General features: G+C 39.8%; 1 protein-coding gene across 1 annotated transcript in view; it reads right to left on the minus strand.

The window, feature by feature from the left end:
• Positions 1-488: 488 nt before the first annotated feature.
• Ebpl (EBP like) overlaps positions 489-12,711 on the minus strand; it is a 32,579-nt gene continuing 20,356 nt past the window's right edge. Inside the window, exons 3-4 of the mRNA XM_004844153.3 lie at positions 3,020-3,158; positions 489-1,099 (exon numbers count right to left, since the gene is read on the minus strand). Coding sequence (XP_004844210.2) covers positions 859-1,099; positions 3,020-3,158 — 380 coding nt within the window. The 3' untranslated portion in view covers positions 489-858. The remainder of the gene's footprint in view (positions 1,100-3,019; positions 3,159-12,711) is intronic.

Here is a 12,711-nt window from a genome sequence, read left to right on the forward strand (position 1 = left end):
CACTGATTACAGAGACTGTTAATTTTGCATATTAACTTTATGTTCATCTTATTATTTTTCACTCTCATTTTCCCTGTATCCCATTTCATGATTTTTTTTTTTTGGTACCAGGGATCGAACTCAGGTCCTTGTGCTTGTGCGGCAGGCGGTGAAACCACTGAGCTAAATCCCTGGCCCTCATGATTTATTTTTTTATCATAATTTATAATGTATTTCTGTAAAGTATCTCAAATCTTCCACCTTGAAAAAGGACAGAAGAACCACTCTGTCTGTCTGTCTATGGGTGCCCATGCTTACCATGAGGAGTCAGCCCACTCATAAGTTTCTACTACTATGGTTCTGTTGGGTTCACAAATTTGGAAAAGTACAAATGTAAAACAGAAAAACTCATTTCATTCTGGTTTTACAAAGGCAACCAAAAGAGACTACTGAGAAGATTAAAAGAGGAAGCAACATGTTCTTTAGAATAAAAAATTAACGTAACACTCTTTATAATGTTCTAATTGGTTTTATTAATGTGGAACAATTAATACCAGCCATAAAAAATGTATAATTAAATGTGATATTATTACAAGTTAAAGTTAAAATTAATTCTCTTCACTCTCCCCTTTTTTTATGGTGCTGGGAATGGAACCTAGGGCCTTGCACATGCTAGGCAAGCACCCTACCAATAAACTACACTCCCAGCCCTCTCTTTTCCTTCTTTTGCCATTTAATTAAAAAAAAACCAACAATTTGCCACCTCACAACCAATTTGAAATAGGTTGCTCAGAACAATATAAAAAGAAAGTGTAGACTGAACTGTTTGATTCATCCTGGCTCTTAATGCAAGATAGCAGTGTTTATGATCTTGAAAATTTACCGAGATTTTTTCCCTACACTGGTTCCTTTGTGATGCATCTTCTTGAGTTCTGTCCATGACTGCCACAGCAGCAGTCCTGGAATTAGAACCCACACACCATTAAAAAATACGAGGTAGACCCAAAAGTACAGCCAACTGTTGGTGTTGAGGTTAGGGCTTCCCATAAGCCACTCTGGGCAGAAGGTCATCCAGCCGCCATACAGTTCACAGACGCACAGGGTAATTTGTATGAAATGCCTGTTGAAGAGAAAGAAGCAAGGAATCAAACTTCCAGCTCAGCACAGTTTGGCACACTGAATTAGGATATTTTTTCTTTTTTTTTTGGTACCGGGGATCAAACTCAGGACCTTGCACTTTTGAGGCAGGCCACAGAACCACTGAGCTAAATCCCCAGCCCAGGACATCTTTTCTAAGGGCAGTCTTAATACAATCTTCACTACAAAAACTTCTCTGAAGTTGAACCTCAGGTTTTGTGTAGCACTCCTTTGATGGGCAAGTCAACCTAATTAACAAGGACTCATTCTTTCCTTGGAGAAGCAATATTGCTCTTCCTAGCATAATATCCTCTGAATTAAATAAGTACTCTGGGGTATCCTGGACTATTCTGAGAAAGATTTAGTGGAGTCACATCTAGCCCAGCAAGGAAAGAGCTGAGTATGTATCTCTCCATGAGCCCCAATATCACTACCGTAAAAGAAAACAATAGTAGTTCCTTTCTCAAAGAGTACTGTGGAGTGATGTGTAAAGGGTCAAGCACTGTGCCTGACACAGAGTAGGTATTCCATGATGCAAATACAAATATTTCAGACAATAGGTGTATGTAGCAAATCTGCAGTCATGGCATAGAGCCAAAACTGTTAAGGCACCAAGGATAAGTTTAATTTTTATGGCTATATGAAAACTGGGTGGTCAAAAAACGAATTAAATGATCGTCAAGGGCTCTTTCAAATCTGAGATTTTATGATGGAGCTTTACACACTACTTCTTCAATATGAGACAGTAGAAAATAGAATGCAGTTGTGCTACCAGATGTTGTTTTAGGGAATCATCCCCAGGATTGCCACCCCAAGTCACTCTGTCTCTCAGAAGGAAAGAAAAGGGAAAGAAAGAGGCAAGTTCAGAATCTCTGAGTTTGACTTGGAGCATGGTTAATTTTTCAGCTTCTTCCTTCTTCTTTCCACACTTGCCCTCCCATGTCCTCCACAACCTGCTTCTGAAAAGATCTCTTATTTATTTTGCATGTGTAACTCAGAAACATACAACAGAATTTATGTCAAGTGGAATAGCTTGTCTTTTCTTTTTCTTTTCTTTGATTTTTGGTCATGCTATGTAGTCCAAGCTGGCCTTGAACTCACTATATAGTCCAGGGTGGCCTCGACTTGCAGCATTCTTTAGGCTTCAAAATCCCAAGTGCTGGGATTACAGGTGTTTGCCACCACACCTGGCACTGGATAGGTGTTTTTTTAAAGTGATTTTGGAGAAAGAAGATTGAAATGTTATGTCTTTTTCTCCAAAATATTGGTAATTGTTATGGTTTAGATCTAAATTTTCCCCCCTAAATCTCATGTGTTCAGAGGTGGGGTGTTTGAATTGGATCATGGGAACATTAACCGACTGATGAATTTGTAGCTGAATGTGCTGTTAGGAGGTGGGGCTGGTTGAGATGGCATGGTTTGGAAGGGTGTATTCTTATCCCCAGCTCCTCCCTTCTCACTCTCTGCTCTTTGGCTGCCATGGGTTGAGCAGCTTTCCTCCACCATCCCTTTCCACCCTGCCATTTCTGCCTTGGAGCCAGCCAAACATGCGTGGACTGAATCCCCTGAAACCATGAGCCAAACAAACTTCTCCTTTAAATTTTAGGTACCAGGTATTTTGTTCCTGAGATAGGAAAGTGACTAATACAGTGGTTAATCACCCGATACTGCCTGTAGAGGCAAGAATGGTGTTACAGCATCTTATTTCTCATATTTCTTTATTTCAAATGGTACAAAATTATCTTGGTGACACTATGACCCTTATCCAGTATCAAACAATTGTCATTTCTATTCTACTTTATCTCACAAATAAGTGAGGTTACAACCTACTCTAAATGTCACTTAGCCATTGGGACAGCTAATGTTTCTCCTCTTTTCAGCCAGACAGAAGAAAGGCACTTACCGATAATATTTCTCTTTGACTATGGCATAAATCAGGATCAATGCCAAAAACCCATCCAAGACAACAGTCAAAATTTCCAAAGACACAATGGTTGGATCAAGATAAAGCCATCTTGCATCAGCTTTTCCATATTCTTTCCCTAAGGACAAAATATCTGTTACTCAAAATACCTGTTACTTAACCAGCAAGCATTTTTTTGAAAGTTAATGGAAATGATCTTTTCACCTAAAGAATATAAAAAGAATTCTTAGTGCTCTATTTTTCTAAAGTATTTTTCATAGTGCCTTTGTAGAAGGCAAGAAAAGCCCTAGGACTTTCCTCCAACATAAGCAAAAGTAACAATAGTATGCTATATTTATGTAATAATATAAAGTTTCTAAAGTGCTTGCACATATGTACTCTCTCTACCTTTGGCATCTTCCCTTGGGAGCAGAAGAAATCTAAATTTAATATAGTGAGATTTTGTACATACAATCTTTAATAACAATCTTGGTAAATATATTATAATTGCTTAGTGTAAAATTTTAATTTAAAGTCTGTAAGTATAATTTAGATGTGGGGAGCTGTTATTAAGGAAATGTTTACTTAAAAATACATTTGCTACCATAAATGGAGAGAAATTGAGTGTTGATGTAGAGTGAATCTAAAGTGGACAGAGAGGGCATTATAGTCTACTCTGGGGATACAGGGGTTGCTAGCAATGGCCTCAGCTGTGCTGAGTGGGGAGCACAACATATGCCCTAAGAATTTTTCCAGACCCATGACTGGAATGTCTTCTTACAGCTGGATGGGTGGCTAGGCACCACAGAGGCTATTCTTCTCCCTGCTCTTTTAGTTTTTTAATTGATAAAAGCAATCCTGCTGCCTGGTGTGGTGGTGCATGCCTGTAATCCCAGCACTGGGGAGGTTGAGGCAGGAGGATCACTGTGAGTTCAAGACCAGCCTGGGCTACAGAGTGAGTTCATAGCCAGCCTGAACTACAGAGCAAGACCCTGGCTCAAAAAAAAAGCACCATTAAAAAAAAAAAGTAATCCATGCTGGTCCTAAGATCTCCCAAGCCTCTCTGCCTTCAAAGACTGCTCTCACATTACCATGAAAAGGCACAAATGCTCAAAAATGAGCCCCCCTATCTCACTGATCTGAGTAGTGCAAAACTCTAGTCTCATAATGGCCAGAGGAGTGATCCCTCAGGACCAGGAATAAAGGTTTCTCATGAAAGGCTGTCCTGAGAGAAAGGACAATAAACAAGCTCATTATTTAGTGAGATAACATACAAGTCACAGGCTGCAGGGAGGTCTTGCATGAGGATACCAGAGCCATCAGCCTGTCCTTAGCTGACTGTCTACCATGCTCTGAAGTAACCATGCTAATGGGAAAACAATAGAATACTGAAACATTTCCTTCATAAATGTAAACTTTCATATAATTGGTAAAATGTGCCAGGTAGAGCACCTAAATCATTACTTATATAAAATGTCAATGTTTCCGGACACAGAATAATTGGAGTGTGACATTAAGAAAAAAAATCTCCATTTTAAAAAAATATTGGGGTTGGAACCCAGGGCACTCTACCACTAAGTTACATCCCAGCCCCTTTTATTCCTTTTTATTTTTTTCTTTTGAGACAGAACCTTGCTACTTTGCCCAAGGCTGGCCTGGAACTGGTGATCCTCCTTGCCTCAGCCTCCAGAGTAGCTAGGATTACATGTGTGTGTGTCACCATGTCTGCCTCATCCATTTATTCTTTAATTCAACAAATCTTTTCTGAGCATTCAACAAATCTTTTCGGAGGCCCTGTGCCAGGCCTTGAGAATACAGCAGCCTGAGTTGCTAACTCTAGGGAGGCTGAAACCTGTGGTAAGTGATGGATGAAGAACATGGGGACCTAGAGAAAGTGGCTTTGAAGCCCAAAGAAGGAGATGAAGGAAGAGTCCCTGGAGGGTTTTTTTGTCCACTTCCTCTTCATCTTGCGGGTGAAGGGTCATGGGGATGGCTGAACACACAACAGCTGACACTGGATAAGTAAAAGGGATGGCAGTTTATTGTTAGTCATACAGTCAGACTGGGGAGGGGGGCACTGTGCTGCACAAGGCTACATAGGGGCTGTACCAGGGGCCAAGGAGGCAGGCCTGGTAGTAACAGGAGGATGGGCAGAACCCTGGTTCCTGTGAGAGGATGTGATTAGCTTGTTTGAATAGTCACTCAGGCTGGCAGGGACCTGAAGGCCATACAGTAAGGACAAGCAGGCACTACTCCTGGTCCTAGTGATCAAGAGGGCTGATGTCAAAGGAACTTTATCCATGGAAGCAGAATGGGGAGGACATTTGCAGTGGGCTACTTTAGATTCTCTAGATCAGTGATGGCAACCCTTTTAGAGCCTTCAGTGATACAAATAGCCTGCTGTGGCACACATGCCATTGGTTCACCACCACTGCTCTAGATTTTACCAGTTATCAAGGCATACAGAATGTTGAAGGCTGATTTCAGGTCTTACATTAAGTGGGGGGGTGCGTGGGTGCTCTGAAACTGGTTAGGGAGAAGTCTGAGTGTTCCAGGGAGGTGCTGTGCAAAGGACTGGCGCTGAGAGAACAGTGTGTTTGAAACTACAGTTAAGTTGGCAAGGCTGAAGAACACAGTGTGTGGGGATGCAGGGAGGCAGAGAAGAGAGTGAAGGCCCTGCTCTCCACCAGTGCAGCCTGTCAAGCCTCTGGCATCTCCTTCTATGCTGCTGAACTTTGATCCCCCCTCCCCCACCTTGTTAAACAATTTGTGTACAACTAAAGGGCAAACAAGAGCCTTAGAAAGTGTGATGATAGGCCAGGGATTTAGCTTAGTGGTTCCGTTGCCTGTCTCGCAAGCGTGAGGACCCGAGTTCGATCCCTGGTACCAAAAAAAAAGAAAGTGTGATGATGTAATTGCTTCCATTTATCTTGGGATTGGTAACTGGGCATAAGCAGAGGTTTAGAGGGAAAACACTAAAACTGATGGTTGGAGGAAGTTCCCACTAGCCGACGCACTGCTGTGTGCTCTACCAGAGTGGCCATGAGGACATGGTGAGGGTTGTCCTGCCTACAGCCCAGCCACAACCTGAGAAGCCAAGGACAGTACACAGGGCCATGTCTAGGCAGTCCTGGCCCAGACCATCTGGATCAGAATCTATTTCAGCAAGATTCTCAGGAGAGTTTTGTCTATTTGGGGGCCTGGGAACACTACTCACTTTATCTGTTGGGTTTTTGTTTTTATGTAAATAAAAGGCACTTTCATTAAATGAGTTTTTACTTCTCTAATTTGAAGATAATCAAGAAAGAACATGTTAGACAGTCACATTTCATAGACTTGAGCTGAATCTGGCCTCTTCATTTTCTTTGATGCTGTTCAGGGCAGCCAGAGTAGGAGGTAGTAGCATGGCCTGTGACACAGGGGACCAGAGGGACACTGCTCACCAGGGAGGGATGGTGACTCAAGCTGGGTCCTTTAGACCCTGGGCTTCCACAGCCATCCATCAACAGAGTTTAATGTAAACACTGAACAGCATGGTGTACAGGTGCAGTAAGCTTAGCCTGGGAACTGAATTAGCAGGACTTCTACCAAGATGAGGTGGGGAGTCCCCAAGTGTTTTCAGAAGCACTAACTGTAGCTGACTCAATTCTCTAGAAGTTTCTAAGTTCCATATGGCTCTGGCTGGAGGAGATTATTTTGGGAATGTGAAACAAATGTGATTGGCTTGGGGGTCTAGCTCAGGGGTACGCATGTGCTTAGAATGTGTTAGGCATTTAAGTAGACATTAGCAGGGTTGAGGGACAAAGTGCTGGGGAATGGGTAAATAGGGCATGCTTTGCCAGTTAGATTAAGTAAAGGAACAAAGACTTCAATGTATAATAATACACTTATAATCATTTGTTAGGTCTCAGACCTAAACTGCTCCCACAGAGCACAGTGACAATTTGAAGTTACATACTGTGCACATTCCTTCAGGTATCTGGCAACCTGGCTAACTATTTCCAGAACAAGGCACACAGTATTCCTGGGTGCCATGGCCTACATCCAGTGATATCAGAAAGGGAAGCACTCTGTAAAGGCCCTCCCTCCTTGGGGTGAGACCTGATTTAGATTAAGGCATATAATCATATGAAGAACACTGACTACCCAAAAGAAACAAGGAAGACATTTCAGAGATATCAACATTCCAAAGTAACCCCTAGGAGAAACAGCGATAAGCATAATCACCATAGGTCCCGGAACCCAGGAGTAACTTTTGTGTGCATAAAAAGATATCAGTGCAGACATCTTTGTGGCACTGCCTGTCTTCCTGCTTGAAGGCATAACTCTCTCTTTATCTACTTAACAACACATTCTACCTGAGAACCAAGAAGTGAGAAGCTGGTTATTGTTGTGTCAAGCTTCTGGATGACAAATGCAAGAGGCCCGGGGTCCAACCCCCAACACCACAGGGGTGAGGGGTGGGAGGAATATGTGATAAACAATGTAGAATTACAGCACAGAATGAAACAGATTCAAACAGATATCCAGGACATTAAAAACTCTATTGAAAGCATACACAGCAGACTGAACCAATCTGAAGACAGAATATCAGATATAGAAGACAGGATGGTGGTCAGTGACCATGAAAAGAGAGATCTGTTAAAACTAGTAAGGGACCATGAGAAATCAATCCAACAGCTCCTAGATGACACAAAGAAGTATAATATAAGACTGATAGAAGTCCATGAAAAAGCAGGAGAAAGTACAAATGACATAAAAAAACTGTTCACAGAATTAATGACCGAAAACTTCCCAAACAGAGCAAAAGAATTTGACTTACAGATAAGGGAGGCATATAGGACTCCAACTACCCTTGATAAGAAAAAAAATCTACAGCTAGACATGTAATAATCAAGATCCCGGAAACTCAACAGAAGAAAAAATACTACAAGCAATTAGAGAAAAGAAACAAATCACATCCAAAGGAAAGCCCATCAGAATCACAGCAGACTTCTCAACCCAAACCCTCAAATCAAGGAGAGCCTGGGGTGAGGTATTGCAAGCCCTAAAAGAAAACAACCTCCAACCTAGACTGATGTATCCTGCAAAATTATCTTTCAAAATTGATGGGGAAATAAGATACTTCCATGACAAAGAACACCTGAGAAACTTCATGAATAACAAACTAGCACTCTAAACAATTCTAAAAAACATCCTAGAAAAAGAAAATGAAGGTCATAACTCCATGAGGCCCAAGAGAGCAAACCCATCAGGCAAGGCAAGAAATTAAAAGGAGAGGGGGAGAAATAAAAAAGAGCCAACAACAGGAAAATAACATGACAATGATAAGTCAATACATATCAGTTATAACCATCAATATTAATGGCCTCAACTCACCAATCAAAAGAAATAGACTGGCAGAATGGATTAAGAAGCAAAATCCAACAATATGCTGTATACAAAAAAAACGCACCTAGTTCAAAAAGAAACTCATAGCCTGAAAGTAAAAGGATGGAAAACAGTTTTCCATGCAACAGAAACCCAGAAAAAAGCAGGGGTAGCTATCTTATTTACAAACAAAGTAAATTTCAAACCAAAACTAATTAAGAGAGACAAAGAAGGCAATTAACTGGAAACTGGATAAAGAAAATGAAGTGTTTTAAAAAATAAAATGGAGTACTACTCAGCCACAAAGAATGACAAACTAGAGACATTTACAGCTAAATGGATGCATATTGAGGCCATAGGCTTAAGTGAAATAAATAGGACACACATGTGTAAATACCAAATAGTTTCTCTGGTGTGAGAAACTGAAAGTGTTAATAAGGATTAAAATGATTAAAATGAATAATTGATAATTTGAAATAGGAAGAAAAGGTCCAAAGGGGTAGTGGGAGTAGGAGGGGAAGGAGAAAGGAAAGAAGAGAAAGGAAAAGTTATAAGAAAAGAAAAAAATGGAAAGTCTTTGTAAATAGGGAAGGGTGGAGGGGGTGAAGGGAGGACAGGGAATGGGGGAAAAAATAAGAACCAAGACACATCATGTACAGGTACAAGTAACCAATGATAAATGTAAATGTACTGTATACCTAAAATGTATCAATACAAGAATTTAAGGAAAAAGGGAAAAAAAAGAGAGAGACAAAGAAGGTCACTACATCCTTGTAAAGGGAACAATCCAAGAGGAAGAGATAACAATCATAAATATATATGCACAAAATACTAATGCCCCCAACTATACAAAACAAATATTAAGGGACATGAAAAACCAAATAAGCACTAATACAATTGTAGTGGGGAACTTCAATATCCCACTGTCACAAATAGATCATCTAGACAACAAATCAACAACGAAATACTAGAACTGAACCAAGCTTTTGAACAAATGGACTTAATAGATGTCTACAGAGTGTTCCACTCCACAAAATCAGAATATACATTCTTTTCAGCTGCACACGGGTCATTCTCCAAAATAGACCACATACTAGTTCATAGAACACGTTTAAGTAAATGTAAAGGAATTGAAGTTATCCCTTGTATATGATCAGATCATAGTGCAATTAAACTGGGGATCAATAGCATAAGAAACTGCAAGAACTTCACAAACACATAGAAATTGAATAACACTCTCCTGAACAACCAATGGGTCATAGAGAAAATTGAAGAAGAAATTAGACAGTTTTTGCAATTAATTGATAACCCCAGTACAACATACAGGAATCTATGGGACATAATGAAAGCAGTTCTACAAGGGAAATTCATAGCAGTGAATGCCCACACTAGGAAAACAGAGCGAGCTCAAATAAACAACATAATACTGAATCTTAAGCTTCTGGAAAAAGAAGAGCAAGACAGGGCCAGGGATTTAGCTTAGTGGTTCCACCGCTTGCCTCGCAAATGCAATGACCCGAGTTTGATCCCCGGTACCAAAAACAAACAAACAAACAAACAAAGATGAGCAAGACAAATCCAAAGCTTGACCAAGGGAGGAAATTATAAAGATCAGAGCAGAAATCAATGCAATAGAAACTAAGAGAATGATACAAAAAAATCAATGAATCAAAGAGTTGGTTTTTTTAAAGAATAAATAAAATTGATAAACCCTTAGCCAACCTTATCAAAAAAGGAAAGGCTCAAATCCATGCAATTAGGAATGAAAAAGGTGACATCACAACAGATCCAGCAGAAATCCAGAGGATCATCAATACCTACTTTGAGAACCTGTACTCTAATAAAATGGAAAACACAGAAGAAATTGACAGATCTCTAGATACATATGAATTAACAAAGTTGAATGAAGATAAAAAAAATCCTAAACACCCCAATTTCAATCAGTGAAATTGAAAATGTAATAAAAAATTTACCAACAAAGAAAAGCCCAGGTCCCAATGGCACCACTGCTGAATTCTACAAGACATTTAGAGAAGAACTATTGCCACTAGTCTTTAAACTTTTCAATGAAATTGAGAGGGAAGCAATACTCCCAAATTCATTCCTGGGAGCAAGTGTTACTTTGATTCCAAATCCAGGGAAAGACCCAACCAAAAAAGAGAACTATAGGCCAACCTCCTTAATGAACATAGATGCAAAAATCCTCAATAAGATACTGGCAAACACAATACAGAGGGTCATCAAAAGATCATACACCCTGACTAAGTCACATTTATCCCAGGGATGCAAGGATGGTTCAACATACATAAATCAATAAATGTAATACACTATATTAAGTCAAGGATAAAAACCATATGATCATCTCAAAACATTCAGAAAAAGCATTTGATAACATTCAACACCCATTCATGATAAAAAAAAAAAAAACCCTGCAGAAAATGGAATAGAGGGTCTTTATGTCAACTTGATAAAGGCTGTCTATGAAAAACCAACAACTAACATCACACAAAATGGTCAAAAACTGAAAACCTTCACGCTAAAATCAGGAACAAGACAAGGATGTTCACTATCACCACTCCTGTTCAATATAGTTTTGTAAACATTAGCCTCAGCAATTAGACAAGAGAAAAAAATAAAAAGAAGAAAGATAGGAAAGGAAGGAGTTAAACTGTCATTATTTGCTGATGATACGATACTCTCATTGAAGACCCAAAAAACTCCACCAAAAGACTTCTAGACTTAAATGACAGATACAGTAGAGTAGCTGGATACAAGGTAAACACTCAAAAATCAATAGCCTTCTTGTACACAAATAACAGACTCACTGAGAAATGAAGGAAACAATCCCTTTCACAATAGCATCCAAAAAAATGAAATATCTAGGAATCAATCTAACAAAGGAAGCAAAAGATCTCTACATTGAGAACTACAACACTCTGAAAAAAAGAGATCGAAGAGGATATAAGAAAATGGAAAGATGGGGCCGGGGATTTAGCTCAGTGGTTTCATCACCTGCTGCGCAAGCGCAAGGACCTGAGTTCGATCCCCGGTGCCAAAAAAAAAAAAAAAATGGAAAGACATCCCTTGTTCCTGGGTAGGAAGAGCCAATATAGTGAAAATGGCCATACTTCCAAAACTGCTATACAGATTCCATGCAATCACAATTGAAATCCCAACAGCATATTTCACAGAGCTAGAGAAAACAATCCAAAAATTCATTTGGAACCAGAAGAGACCTAGAATAGCAAAAGCAATTCTAGGCAACAGAGACATGGCAGGGGGTATCACAATCCCCAACTTGAAACTATACTACAAAGCCACTGTGATAAAAACCGCATGGTACTGGCAAAGAAACAGACCCGAGGATCAGTGGAATAGACTAGAAGATACAGAAACAACTCCAGACATACTCAGCTACCTCATCTTTGACAAAGGAACCAACCATCCTCACTGAGGAAAGATAGCCTATTTAATAAATGGTGTTGGAAAAACTGGATTCCAACCTGCCAAAGATTAAAACTAGACCCCTATCTATCACCATGCACTAAACTAAAATCGAAGTGGATTAAAGATCTAAATATTAAAACAGAAACACTAAACTTGCTGGAAGATTAGTTAGGTAGAACTCTCGAAGAATTGGGATAGGAAAAGACTTTACGAACAAAACCTCAGTAGCACGGGAACTAGCACAAAGAATCAACAACTGGGATCTCATTAAAAAGCTCCTGCACTGCAAGAGAAACCACCAACAGAGCTAAGAGACAACCTACAATGTGGGAAAAAATTTTTACCGACTGTTACTCAGACAAAGGTCTACTATCTAGAATATAAAAAGAACTCAAAAAAATCAGATCCCTAAATATAAAGACCCAATTAAAAAATGGGCATCTGAAATGAACAGACATTTCTCAGACAAAGAAGTAAAAGCAGCAAATAAACATATGAAAAAATGTTCAACAACACTGGTCATTCAAGAGATGCAAATGAAAACAATGCTGAGATTCCACCTCACCCCAGAAAGAATGGCTGCTATCAAGAAATCAACCAATAACAAATGCTGGCAGGGGTGTGGAGAGAAAGGAACCCTGCTCCACTGCTGGTGGGAGTGCATGTGGGACCAAAATGACTCCATTTTGGAGCCGACTCCATTTTGGAGCCGTCTCCTTTGTTCTCTCAAATTTGTGCTTAAACTAGAAATTCACCACTTGAAATTCCTGAGTTTATTACCCAACCACCTGTGTACCCGGGGAGAGAGCGTTCCAGGCACACTATCTGTAGGATAAGCAGTTAATGAGCTGACTGTCCACACAAGATAGATACGG

The sequence above is a fragment of the Heterocephalus glaber genome, unplaced genomic scaffold (assembly GCF_053883595.1).
Source record: "Heterocephalus glaber isolate CG9 unplaced genomic scaffold, H.glaber_assembly_v1.0 deba00001666, whole genome shotgun sequence".
Lineage (NCBI taxonomy): Eukaryota > Metazoa > Chordata > Mammalia > Rodentia > Bathyergidae > Heterocephalus > Heterocephalus glaber.